At 37.6% G+C, this 12,910-nt stretch overlaps 1 protein-coding gene and 1 pseudogene across 7 annotated transcripts; both read right to left on the reverse strand.

Annotated features, from left to right (window-relative positions):
- Nucleotides 1–273: 273 nt before the first annotated feature.
- On the reverse strand, nucleotides 274–5,911 carry LOC121768215 (cold-responsive protein kinase 1-like). 7 transcript variants are annotated; one of them, XR_006043314.1, is made up of 7 exons: nucleotides 4,507–5,902; nucleotides 3,479–4,003; nucleotides 3,214–3,363; nucleotides 1,814–3,118; nucleotides 1,155–1,706; nucleotides 923–1,058; nucleotides 274–598 (listed from the first exon to the last, which is right to left on the reverse strand). XR_006043314.1 is itself a non-coding variant. In XM_042164638.1 (6 exons), the coding sequence occupies exons 4-6, from the start codon at nucleotides 3,253–3,255 to the stop codon at nucleotides 2,103–2,105; spliced, it is 768 nt and encodes a 255-aa protein (XP_042020572.1). In that variant the 5' UTR covers nucleotides 3,256–3,363; nucleotides 3,479–3,597; nucleotides 3,709–4,003; nucleotides 4,507–5,900; the 3' UTR covers nucleotides 1,956–2,102. The 7 variants fall into 7 exon arrangements, 5 of the variants coding, with proteins under 5 accessions (XP_042020572.1, XP_042020573.1, XP_042020574.1 ...); XM_042164638.1 differs by lacking the exons at nucleotides 274–598; nucleotides 923–1,058; nucleotides 1,155–1,706 and having other exon boundaries at nucleotides 1,956–2,381; nucleotides 2,672–3,118; nucleotides 3,479–3,597; nucleotides 3,709–4,003; nucleotides 4,507–5,900; XM_042164639.1 differs by lacking the exons at nucleotides 274–598; nucleotides 923–1,058; nucleotides 1,155–1,706 and having other exon boundaries at nucleotides 1,956–2,381; nucleotides 2,672–3,118; nucleotides 3,479–3,606; nucleotides 3,709–4,003; nucleotides 4,507–5,900.
- Nucleotides 5,912–9,977: 4,066 nt separating this feature from the next.
- On the reverse strand, nucleotides 9,978–12,013 carry LOC121768704 (annotated as a pseudogene).
- Nucleotides 12,014–12,910: the final 897 nt, after the last annotated feature.

The following is a 12,910-nucleotide window of genomic DNA, read 5'->3' on the forward strand; positions in this document are numbered from 1 at the left end:
CAATCATAGGTCGAAATCACGGAGCTCTTGTAGTTTTTAATTTCTTCTTCATTTATGAAATGCACTATTGAAAAAATACTTGTCTAATTGTAATATCCCCAGACGACTCGCTGTGCATTGATACAAATGACACTTGTGATTGGTTATCTTAAGCATTTCTGACGATGCAAAACCCTGAAATTTTTGGATTCAATGTGATTTTTTTCCCATTTTAGTTGTTCTTAGACAACTAACTATTAGTCAAAGTGTAACGTGTTCATGGGAGAACAGAAGTAGAAAACACTTGATGGTTACATAAAATAGAGATAGCTTTTTTCACAATTTTGAAGAATCTAACTATAGAATGAGTATCATCTTATAGTTGTTGCAAATGATGTGAACATAATTAATGAAATGAGCAAACAAGCAGAGGGGTAACTGAATTCTGCCAAGGGTACTAAAATTCAACATAAACATGTCAAGTGGAATAATACTCTGGACCCCAAATGTAAGTTGGGCGCTGCTGCAGTGATACTTGGGTGCACAGCTCACCGCTTCTTCCCGACCATCGCGAAATGCGAATACGTACATTCCTTGTTTCTCTCCAAAGCCTCCATGCCTGGAAATTCATCATATCATAACACATTCACAGTTATAACGACTGCATAAACCGGAAAGTGCACTCTGACACTACTGCACAGTATATGTCTATTTGCATCTTCATTTGAGTTCTACTCTTCTATTTCATGTATGTATAGTATGATGACAAGTGATTAAAGGCAGCAAGTCAGATAAAATTTTGAAAAGACTGCTGACTTGGTACGTTCTATAGTTGCTGAAAGGACTGCTCTCATGCATCTATTTGTATAACCTCAATCCTTACTGCCCATGATGAACTTGCATTGCATGCACATTTACATAGAAGTTCATGAATTATGCTTACATTGTAAATCTGATTCTCCGTGTATACATTGCTTCTCTTGCCACTGAATATCTCCATGACTAACACACCAAAACTGTAAACATCTAACTTCTCTTAGAATTTTCCTCCCACAGCATATTCTGGTGACAAATAATCTCTGCACACACAAAACAAAGAAAAAAATATACTATTATTATTCGGGACTCAGAAAGACAAAGTTGGAATGATAAGGAAAGGATATATCATGATGTACAGGTTCGTGGACACTTGTGATTGGTCATCTTCAGTAATTCTGGCTAAAGCCAAAGTCTGAAATTTTAGGATTCATCTCATTGTCCAGTAATATATTGGTGGGGTAAGATCCCTGTTATTCACTTTCGGACTCGACTCTTGATGAAGATAATTTAGATAAATAACTCCTTTAGCAATTCCAATAATGACTTTGAAGCGTTCTGACCATTGAAACCTAGGATGTCGTTCTTCATCTATGTGCAAATGTTCCATTACATTCAAGAAACAGAAGAATAAATGTTAGGTTATATATTTATCCATCCATTTGAAATTGAAAAAACTAGGGATAGAGTCTAAAACACAAACCAAATATATATCTATCTAAACTTCCATTCTCCGTGAATTCATACAAAAGCAACCATGTTTTGTCATGAACGCAATATCCAAGTAGTTTAATGATGTTCTGGTGATGGAGACTGGAAACTGAAAGAATCTCATTTCTGAACCATGGGACACTGTCTCGTGTAGAAGAATATCTGTTAACTGCGACTGTGCTTCCTGTGGGTAATACAGCCTATACGAAGATTCAAATTAGAATTAGTTTGGAAAAGAATAAACTCATTTCTCAGTTTGATATCTAAAGGAATATAAAAGGGAAATCATCAGCCTTGTCAGAGTCACCTTGTAGACTTGAGCAGATCCACCTTCTCCAATCTTATTGGAATCGGAGAATAGAATGGTTGCAGCCGCAAGCTTGCTAAATTCATACTTTGGCACTCTTATGTAAATTATGGTATAAAATAGACATAAATATGGAGTAACATTTTAAAAGAAATTAAATTTCGAAAACTACTATCATCTTATATGAGAATATAGAAAAAAGGATATGCATGTTGCATTCGTAGTGTGAAAGAGTAGCTGAATTCTTCTAAAGGGTACTAAAATTCAACATAAACACGTCAACTGGAAGCTACTGAGACCTCTCACAATTGCTTGGAGTAGAGGAGACATGGTATGAGCAGCTTGTCGCGAAATTGGAAAGGCGTTGTGCCTGTTCCATCTTCTCTTGAAGCCGTAAGTGTTCTCCAAGCAACATTCTCAGCGCAGAAGCCATTGTTGGGCGCTGCTGCGGGTCATATTGGGTGCACAGCAGACATACTTGTATACATCTCAGTGCTTCTTCTGCTGAAAAATATCCTCCAAGGTATGCGTCAACCATCGCTAATACATTTCTATTCTTTCCCAAAGCCTGTATATTCATCATATCATCATGCATTCACGGTCATATACACGTGCAATTTGTCTATTTGCACACTTGAGTTCTGCTCTTTTATTTCATGTATGTATAGTATGATGATATGTGAATTAAAGGCAGCAAGTAGGATAAAATTTTAAAAAGTTATTCATGTTTCATCAGTGGTTCGACTTGCTGTTCCCATTCATCTATTTGTATAACCTCAATCCTTACTGTCCATGATGAACTTGCATTGCAGGCACATTATATATACATAGAATACCACGAAAGTTAGTTATGCTTACACTGCCAATGAGGTTCTCCCTTTCTCTATTACTATATCTCTTGCCACTCAATATCTCCAAGACATATACACCAAAACTGTAGACATCTGACATTTCTGAAACTTGATCTCTGATATAAAATACTGGTGAGAAATAACCTCTGCACACACAAATCAAAGAAACAAAATATCGTTGTTCGGGGCTCAGAAAGGATACATATATCATGATAGTACGTGGTCTCCGGGTGGACACTTGTGTGTGGCCATCTTCAATAATTTTGGCTAAGCCAAAGCCAAAGCCTGAAATTTTAGGATTCATCTCATTGTCCAGTAATTTAATGGTTGGGTTATGATTCCTGTAAATCATTTTCTGACTTGCCTCTTGACGAAGATAGATAACTCCTTTAGCAATTCCAATAATGACTTTGAAGCGATCTGACCATATGAAACCTACGACGTCGTTCTTCTTCTATGTGCAAATGTTCCATTACATTCAAGAAACAGAAGAATAAATGTTAGGTTCTATATTTAATACTTGAAAAACTAAGAGTCTAAAACACTAACCGAATCTAAACTTCCATTGCCCATGAACTCATACAGAAGCATTCGTGTTTTGTCATGTATGCAATATCCAAGCAGTTTAATGGATGGAGACTGGAAACTAACAGAATCTCATTTTTGAACAAAGGGACAAGGTCTTGTGATGAATAAAGCCTATACGAAGATTCAAATTAGAATTAGTTTGAGGAAGGATAACCTTATTCAGTCATTTGCCATCGCAATATCGAAAGGAATATAAAAGGGAAATCATCAGCCTTGTCAGAGTCACCTTGTAGACTTGAGCAGATCCACCTTCTCCAATCTTATTGGAATCGGAGAATAGAATGGTTGCAGCCGCAAGCTTGCTAAATTCATACTTTGGCACTCTTATGTCTGCCTCACACAATTCTGCACAATCTTTGCACACTTCTATCTTACTTTTGGTAGATATAGATTGGTGTGTTAGTTATAAGTTGAAGAATTAGCATATCAAAGAAAGTAGTTGGAATGAGTTAATACCTGATGCTAATCTGATTTCTTCTCTCTTAGATGGTTTTAACCTGTTCCATAGTGCATCTTATGCCCAAAAACGTGCCTTATACGATTTCGGTTCTCTCCAATCTTCTTCTCCATCTGGAAAATAATCTTCTTCTGCTGATAGTGCAGTGTTTGCAGAAGACACCATATGTTCATTAGCAACATGAGCTACGTCGAATACTCATGTTCCCAATGTAAACTTTACCAAATCCTCCCCTTCCGATGAGTAACCTTTCACTGAAGTTTTTGGTTGCTGGTTGAATCACAGCCAGTGAAGCTCAAATAAAAAACAGATTCAAAATGAGAAAATGGCAAACAAATGCACAACAAAAATCAAATAGGCGATCAGCAAATCAAGCAAAAACCGACAAGTAAAAGCTCAAAATCAAAAACAGATTCAAAACGAGAACAAATTCACAACGAAAATCATATAGGCAATCAGCAAATCCAGCAAAACCGACAGGTAAAAGCTCAAAATCAAAAACAGATTCAAAACGAGAAAATGGAAAAAACAAATGCACAACGAAAATCAAATAGGTGATCAGCAAATACAGCAAAAACAGACAAGTAAAAGCTCAAAATCAAAAACAGATTCAAAACGAGAAAATGGCAAACAAATGCACAACGAAAATCAAATAGGCGATCAGCAAATCCAGCAAAAACCGACAAGTAAAAGCTCAAAATTAAAAACAGATTCAAAACAAGAAAATGGCAAACAAATGCACAAGGATTCAAAACTATAATCACACACAATGAAATAGAAGACAAGAAACATAATACCTCAAAACTGGAGTCTGGAGTTTGGTCAAATCAAAAGCTCCGATTGAAGCTGCCCATTCATATAACGAAAGGTTTTTGTTGAGCTATTGTAGAAAATGACTACCCCAGATCTGAATCGTAACAACAATGCATCCCCGTTGGTGAACACTTGAATGGGCCAGAATTTACTAAGCAGAAAACCAGGTTGTGCATCAATTTGAAACTGTGGCACCCACGTACTATCATCACCATACACATTCATTCTCCAAACAGTGATAACATTACCAAAATCAACACCAGGGCTTTCGGAGAAGTACAGATAGCCAAGAGAAGTAAACAAATGTGCTAAACATTTCACATTGAATGGAGGAAACTTGAAAGTCCGAACAGTAAGAGAACTTAGATCAAGACTAAGCACTTCCAAAGTATCAATTTTCATCCAATGCAAACACCCACCAAAAGGCACAATCATTGGACCGGGGCATGGGGCAGTCTTTCTTACTTGAGAAGCAAGCACTAACTTCTCTAAATGAGGAAACTGCACATCAGTTTATTCCAATCTTTGTTAAGAGACCTACAGTGCGCTACGGATTGAACATCAAACCTGGATACCAACTCCAACAAGTGATCACTAGGAAGCACGGAAAAACCAGATAATGTATGGGGGTTTTACTAAAAAGAAAAATATGGGTTTTTTAAAAACAAGATAAAACACAGAGAGAGGGCTGATTAGACATAATCACTAGAAACTAGTAGTACACAAAAACAATTACAAGAAGAAATAAAGTTTATACAAACAATGAAATTGATCAAAGGGTATTAGACTTAATGAAACACGCCAAAATATGTTCTTGGAATGTGTATTATTCTTCCGAATGGAAGAAAGATATTGAACATAATAAAGCACACAAATCCATTTTTAATACATCCACTATTAATTAGTGGTATATCAAAAATTGTTTAAGCCAAGAACAAAAATATCGACCATGAACTATTTCAAAAAAATTTGACTAGGCTATAACAAAAGAAACTGGAAATTAATACTGCTATGTGATCGTATGTGTTTTCGTTCAAAAAGGGATTGATTAACCCTTCCAGAAAAGAGAAAAACACAACAAGACGAATCTATGAATTGCATAAATTTGAAAGAATAAACATAATAGTAAAACAGAAGAATCTAATGAATTGTATCAACACAATGAACTGGTAATTGATTCACCACCGTGTAGATATCAATCATCACGCCCGCCATTGACTCAAACAACCAAATCAAGGCAGATCTGAATGAACCCATTGATTCAAACAAACAATCAAATCAAGGCTGATCTGAATGAAGCAAGCAGATCTTGAAAATCCTTGTTATAACAAGGGGAGAGAGAGAAAATAAAAGGTACAATTTGGCAGAGGCGTTAGGGTGTCCACTATAAGGTGGACACGCCCAATAGCCCCGCCCCAGTTTTTTGTCCATAGCCCCGGATTTTTGTCCATAGCCCCAAAATTCTATTTCCGCCACTATAGTGGACACCTCCAATAGCCCCCAAATTTTATAATCAATTTTCATTTTAAAAATAAAAAATTTTGCATGCGTCGACCGCCGCGCCGGAAGCTGCGGTCACTATGACCGCCGCGCCTATAGGCGCGCCTCACCCCCACCAGCCGCGTCCTCGCCCCGCACGCGGCGAAGCCGTTTCCGCCCCCCTCCCCCGTCCTCAGGCGCGGCGGCCACCCCAGCCACTATGACCGCCGCGCCTCCCGCCTCGCCCCACACCCCTCTTCGGCGACCGCCGAGCCGCTCCCATAGTGGACACCCTTAGATTGTAAGTTGACTTTGCCCTAAATGTACATCTAATTTATAGGCAAGAGGAGGCGCTGAAGAGGCGTACTTTAACCTAAAATAGGAACGGTTTATTGGGCTATCCGCTCTATATTGGGCTTCGTTGATTATCATTATTACTTTAAGCCCATTAATTTTCAGATTATTTTAATACAAACATTAACGTGTGTACAATAATAGTACTAGTAATATACTAGTACACTTTATTTATCTATACATACATACGCATATGAACAGTGAATTTTCATGAAAAATAACAACATTACTATTATTAATTTTTTTAATAAAATTAGGGAAATAAAAAGGTTTTATTCATTTGTGTGAAATTAAATATTTCATTTATTTTTGGAATAATTGTTAAGTGAAAATGTTTTTTTATATAGAGTAACGGCCGCTCCGGGGCTAAAAGTGGTCCTAAGCATATAACGATTTTATGATTTTGGTCCAAAATATTACGTTTTGAATTATTCCGTCCAACACATTTAAAAACGGGCTAGAATCAGTCCATTTTGGACGGCGCCGTGTAAAACTAACGGCCACTGGTCGTTTAGCCGATTTTGACTGAATTAAGCATTTAAATTATAATCTTATTATTATTTCAAAAATAATTACTATTATTATTTTTAAAACCCAAAATAGAAGAACTCTTCCCTCTTCCTGATTCTTCTTCTTTCTCGGTTCTTATACTTTAAAGAAACCTAGTTCTTGCAGCAACCCAAAATTGCATGTGCCATTCATTTGTCAAACCTCCCCATCATCAAACCGTCACCATTTCTACGGCTGCAGCTGCCTTCTGCCGGAGCAATCATTTTTACTTCTAATTAAAGCGAAAAGGTTTGTAAAACGTGAGCGAAGCGAAGGACAAGGCGAAGGTCGGAGGAGGAGTCCCACAAGGAATGAGGAGAGTTGGAGACAAGGCGGTGTTCATCGGGGGAGGAGGAATGGATGGCGGAATCAGCGGCGGAGCAGCCGAGGGAATAGTAGAGAGGAGTTGGGACATAGCGGGAATTATCGTTAAAAGGGGGTAAGGGATGCCGAGGAAGGGTAGAGAAGCTGAGGGTGGAGTCGTGGAGGACGGCGGCGAGAGGGCGAATTTTTTTTAGATTTGTAATGAAAAATTGTAGAAAATCAAGAAATTGTTAATGGGGCCAAAAAAATAGTTTTTTTTTATTATTATTTTGGATTTTTATAGTAATTATTAGATTATTTTTTAAAATAATTAAAAAATCTAATTTTCGGTCAAAATCGGCTAAACAGCGTTGACCGTTAGTTTTAAACCGTGTCGTCCAAAATGGACTAATTCCGACCCGTTTTCAAATGTGTTGGACGAAATAATTCAAAACGTAATGTTCTGGACTAAAATCGCAAAATCGTAATATATTTAGGACCACTTTCGGCCCTTACTTTATTTTTACACATTTTTGAAAAATAAATTGACTACATCTAAAATATTGAAATTACATACCACTCCTAATCAAATCATTAAAAAAATACTCCCTCTATCCCATAAAAATATGAGTGATGGATATGACACGAGAATTAAGACATAATTGATAAAGTAAGAGAGATTGAGGATAAAAGTATGATAAAGTAAGAGGAGAGAAGGAGAATGGTACTTAAAGTAGTGTACCAGTGTTAGCCAATTATTAGTCCATAACCAAATAGGACTCATGTTGCGGGATGGAGGGAGTATTTGTCAAAGTGCAACGTTTTCATGGGAGAACAAAAGTTGATAACCTTGATGAATTTATATAATTTTTTTGTCCTAGACATGTGACTATAATAGTAAAATGGTCCTATGTTTAAAACATAAAATGGACTTTAGTCTTAAATATATAGATGAACACATATTTGACAATTGTGAAGAATTTTAAAGGGAAAATTGTTGGAAAAATTATTAAATTTGATTATGGTGCATTTTGCACCGAGACAAACAAGAGGTAACTGAATACTGTCAGGGTACTAAAATTCAACAAAACATGTCATCTGCTCCGTGTCAAGGCTGACCAATATCTTGGATTAAAGGAGATATCATCTAACCAGTTATTTTCGCAAAATTAGTAGGGCCTTGTGCTTGTTCCATCTTCTCTTGCAGTGACAACAAGTCTTCTCCGGGCTGCATTCTTAGCGTGGAAGCCATTGTCAGGCGCTGCTGCGGATCATCTTGGGTGCACAACATACATACTTGTAGTTGTATACATCTCAGCGCTTCTTCCCCTGAAAACTCTCCTCCAAGGCATTTGTCTACTATCGTTAATAAATGCTTACGGATATTTCAACACATCCACGGTTATAACAACTGCATAAACTGGAAAATACACTCTGACATCATTACACTGTATATACGCATGGAATGGAATCTGCCTATTTGCATCTTCACTTGAGTTCTGCTCTTAAATTTCATGTATGTATAGTATGATGCCATGTGATCAAAAGCAGCATGTCAGAATTTTTTTTGTAGAAGTTGTTTATGTTTCATCAGTGGTTTGACTTGGTATGTTCTATAGTAGCTGAAAATACAGCTCTCGTTCATCTATTTGTCTAACCTCAATCCTTACTGTATTCATGATGAACTTGCATGGCATGCATTGAGCATTATAGGTAGTAGTTCATGAATGTTAATTATGCTTACATTGCAAATGTGATTCTCTATTTTTTCTCTTGTCACTCAATATCTCCATGACTAACTTGCCAAAATTGTAGACATCTGACTTCTCTGAATATAGTCCTCCAAGAACAATTTCTGGTGACATATGACCCTTGCACACACGGTTTTAGGTTTTAAGATTCATTTCATTGTCCAGTAATACATTGGCGGGGTTAAGTAAGATACCTGTGAATCGTTGTCGGACTTGACTCTTGATGGAGATAAATAACTCCTTTTGCAATTCCAATTGTGACTTTGAAGCGTCCTGACCATTGAAACCTACGACGCTCTTCAAGTTTCAACTAGGTGCAAATGTTCCACTACATTCAAGAAACAGTAGGAAAAATTGATATGTTCTCTATATATCCATCCATTAGCAATTGAAAAGCATCCCTGTTTTGTCGTGAATGCTATATCCAAGTAGTTAAATGATGCTCCGCTGACGGAGATTGGAAACTGAAAGAATCTCATTTTTGAACCAAGTGAAATGGTCTTGTGATGAAGAATATCTCTTAACTGCCACTGTCCTTCCTGTGGTAACACAGCCAATACCAAGATTCATATTAGAATTAGTTTGGGGAAGGATAGCCTTATCCAGTCATTTGCCATCACAATATCGAAAGGAATAAAAAAGGGAAATCATCAGCCTTGTCAGAGTCACCTTGTAGACTTGAGCAGATCCACCTTCTCCAATCTTATTGGAATCGGAGAATAGATTGGTTGCAGCCGCAAGCTTGCTAAATTCATAATTGCACACTTCTATCTTACTTTTGGTAGATATAGATTGGCGTGTTAATTATAAGTTGAAGAATTAGCATATACTTAAAAGAAAGTGTTTGGAATGAGTTAATACCTGATGCTAATATGATTTCTTTTCTCTTGGATGGTTTTAACCTGTTCCATAGTGCATCTAATGCCCAAAAACGTGCCTTATACGATTTTGGTTCTCTCCAATCTTCTTCTCCATCTGGAAAATAATTTAGAATTGTTTGTTCCATAGGAGGAGATGTATCAACATGTACATTTGAGGAGGCTTCTGCTGAGTGCTGATAGTGCAGTATTTGCAGAAGACACCATATGTTCATTAGCTGCATGAGCTACGTCATTTGGCTCAGCAGTCTTTCCACTCTCCTGAACCACAATTTGAGCCATCGTTGGCCTTTTCTTTGGTTCCTTGTGCAAACATCTTTCAGTAACCTCAACAAATGCCTTCAGGCTATCTGGTGGGATTTCTAGCAACAGACTCGAAGCTACAATCTTATTAACCTCTCCCTCTCCCTTGCCAATTTTGTTTCGAGCACATGGCGAGATAAAAATCTTCATCTCCAAACCTTTGACCAGCAACACAACACAAAAGGCATATACTATGATACTTTTCCTTGTCAACTTGCCAGTATTTTGATAATATGGGTGATCATAATCATGGAGGTGATCAGCCAGTGTGCCACCGGGCATGTACTCATAAACAAGAATCATTTCCCTTTGGTAACTGCAGTAGCCTATTGGAGAGACTAGATTAATATGTCGGAGCTCAGAAAGTGTTTCAATCTAAGTCAAAAACTCATTTTCCCCTTGTCTTGAGTTAGATTTCAACCTCTTTATGGCAACGGTCTCTCGCCCGTTATCTATTAAGTCCAATGTAAACTTTACCAAATCCTCCCCTTCCAATCAGTAACCCTTCACTGAAGTTTTTGGTGGCTAATTGAATCTCAGCCATTGAAAAACGTCGACAGAGTCATTCAGCCTATGTTTTCTTCACAGATTTCCCGCAGCTTATATATGTATATTGCAAGAGTTGCAGTTGCATTTCCTTGACAGAGAATTGGCCGTGAGTTGTTGATAATCCAAGGGGGGGATTTATTTCTGGGAGGGAAGACATTCGGACTGGCAAGACTGTTGTCAGGATTGCTCGGTTTGTATATCTCAAATCCCTTGATGAGTTGATGTGCATCAACAAACTCATCATTCGACCGCAGGGAAATCAAGAGCTCTTGTTTACCCTCCTCCTTTCGCCCTTTAACTGCCATTACATAGTCACTGTACTATATGATGCCATATTCATCAGCCCATTGTATGGACGTGTTAGCATCCAAAATTACTTCATCAATGAGGACTTTGAGACCCTCACCATGGAGACGTAGGTCGCAGAAATGAATCCTGACCAATTACCTAAAGCCAACATCCACTGGCATTTTCCTTTGCTTTATCATCAGAAAATGAAACTAAATATCTGTGTGTTAATTCAAGTGCAGTGGTATTGTCAATGTTCACCAGAGCCTGGCTTACCACTTGGGCTCGATGATCACCTTCTTTCAAGTAAGAACGACGTATTGGTACTGGGATTATCTCTTAGGTCACTAGTCACATGAGAAAATGTTGTACATTCTATATTTGGTTTTCTTCTAGGCTTATGCAGAACTCTTTGGAAAATATGTTGACACCAAGAGCAGCAGCAGTTAATGAAGGAGTATTAAAGTTAGCTTCGACACTGAGCAAGTATTTCAACCTTTCAAAGCCTTTATATAGAGCGGGATTAAAGTGAAGGCGTATAATTTTCTCACCCTATCTGACTCGAAATGCATAGGAGAATTGAGAAGTAGACATTCTTGCCTTCTTGACAGTTGAGCCGGTTGGTGAACCCTTTATCTGCAGCATGGATGATCCTTTTGGTTGTATGTCTCCAATACTCTCTCTGCCATTGAGTGCTGCAGACATGGAAACCGAGCCATGGTTAATGGAAAGCTGGGATGTGGTTGTAACTGGATCATAACTACTTGCTGCTGCTGCTGCTGGAAATGCACTAAGCTGGTTGTAAAAACCGATTCATATTATATTTTTTAAAAGTACGAAAGGCATACCTCCTTCTTCTGCAGATGCCACGGACTGCCGCCACCATCATTGCCATCACTGCTAAAAACATCAAGTTGCTGTCTCGGATTCACTGCCGCTAATGAAGATAAATATTAGTATATCCGTTAATACAGATATCTACATGCTTCAAATGGAAACTTGCATACCTTCAAACATTATTGCATACCTTCAAACATTAAGGCCTTCTTCTCGGAGAGGCCACCGACCACATCAAGGTAGACCCATGCAACTCACACGATCCCTCGTAAAGGATGTCTATTCTTCTTAATCTTAGCTAATGATATATCGTCCATTGCTGCACTAAATCCACCATCTGGCGGTGGTGGTGGTAATGATGTTGCATCTCTACTAGGCGCCATCTGAGGATCAATTACATCGAGTATGTGTTTTGCAATAGTTACTTTGTCTTGGCTATTAAAGAAGCCTTGATATAATTATTGGGGGAGTTCATGAAAAAAAATTCATGGAGATAACATCAAATCAGTTCTATTTAACTACTTCTTTAAGCATTAAAATGTACGAAGGAATCAACATAACCATAAGACCACAAAACAAAGAGAAGGATATTGATTATAAGTTCTAACATAGCTAAGACTAATAGACAGTTTTTATTGAACAAATCAACAAAAACCAAGTTATTTTACTTGAAAAATGGAAAAGGGTTATGTTTTGGGGATGAGCTTTTGCTGTCAAATATGGTGTAAAATTAGACACCTTGTATGTTGGCACCAAAATTATACAGTAGTAACAGTACTAATAAATTTCATTGTGAGATAACTAGATGAACACTTCTCGTCGATTTCAATGGTTATCGTTTCGAAAGATGGGACTTTCGAGCAAATCAAATTCTCATTACAAAGAAGAGAGGTGCAGCATTCAAAGTTGTTGACAATAGGAATTGTCGTATTCACAAAATGCACAGTTTAGGCGGGAAAAGTGTAATTTGTTTATTACTCTAATTGTTAGATGTGTGCATGTGTAACAGTGTATTAATTACTCCCTCCGTTTGGGCACATGAATTTAGGAGCTTTTATTGTGTGTTAGTTAGAAAGAGGAAATATATTATTTATATT

The sequence above is a fragment of the Salvia splendens genome, chromosome 15 (assembly GCF_004379255.2).
Source record: "Salvia splendens isolate huo1 chromosome 15, SspV2, whole genome shotgun sequence".
Lineage (NCBI taxonomy): Eukaryota > Viridiplantae > Streptophyta > Magnoliopsida > Lamiales > Lamiaceae > Salvia > Salvia splendens.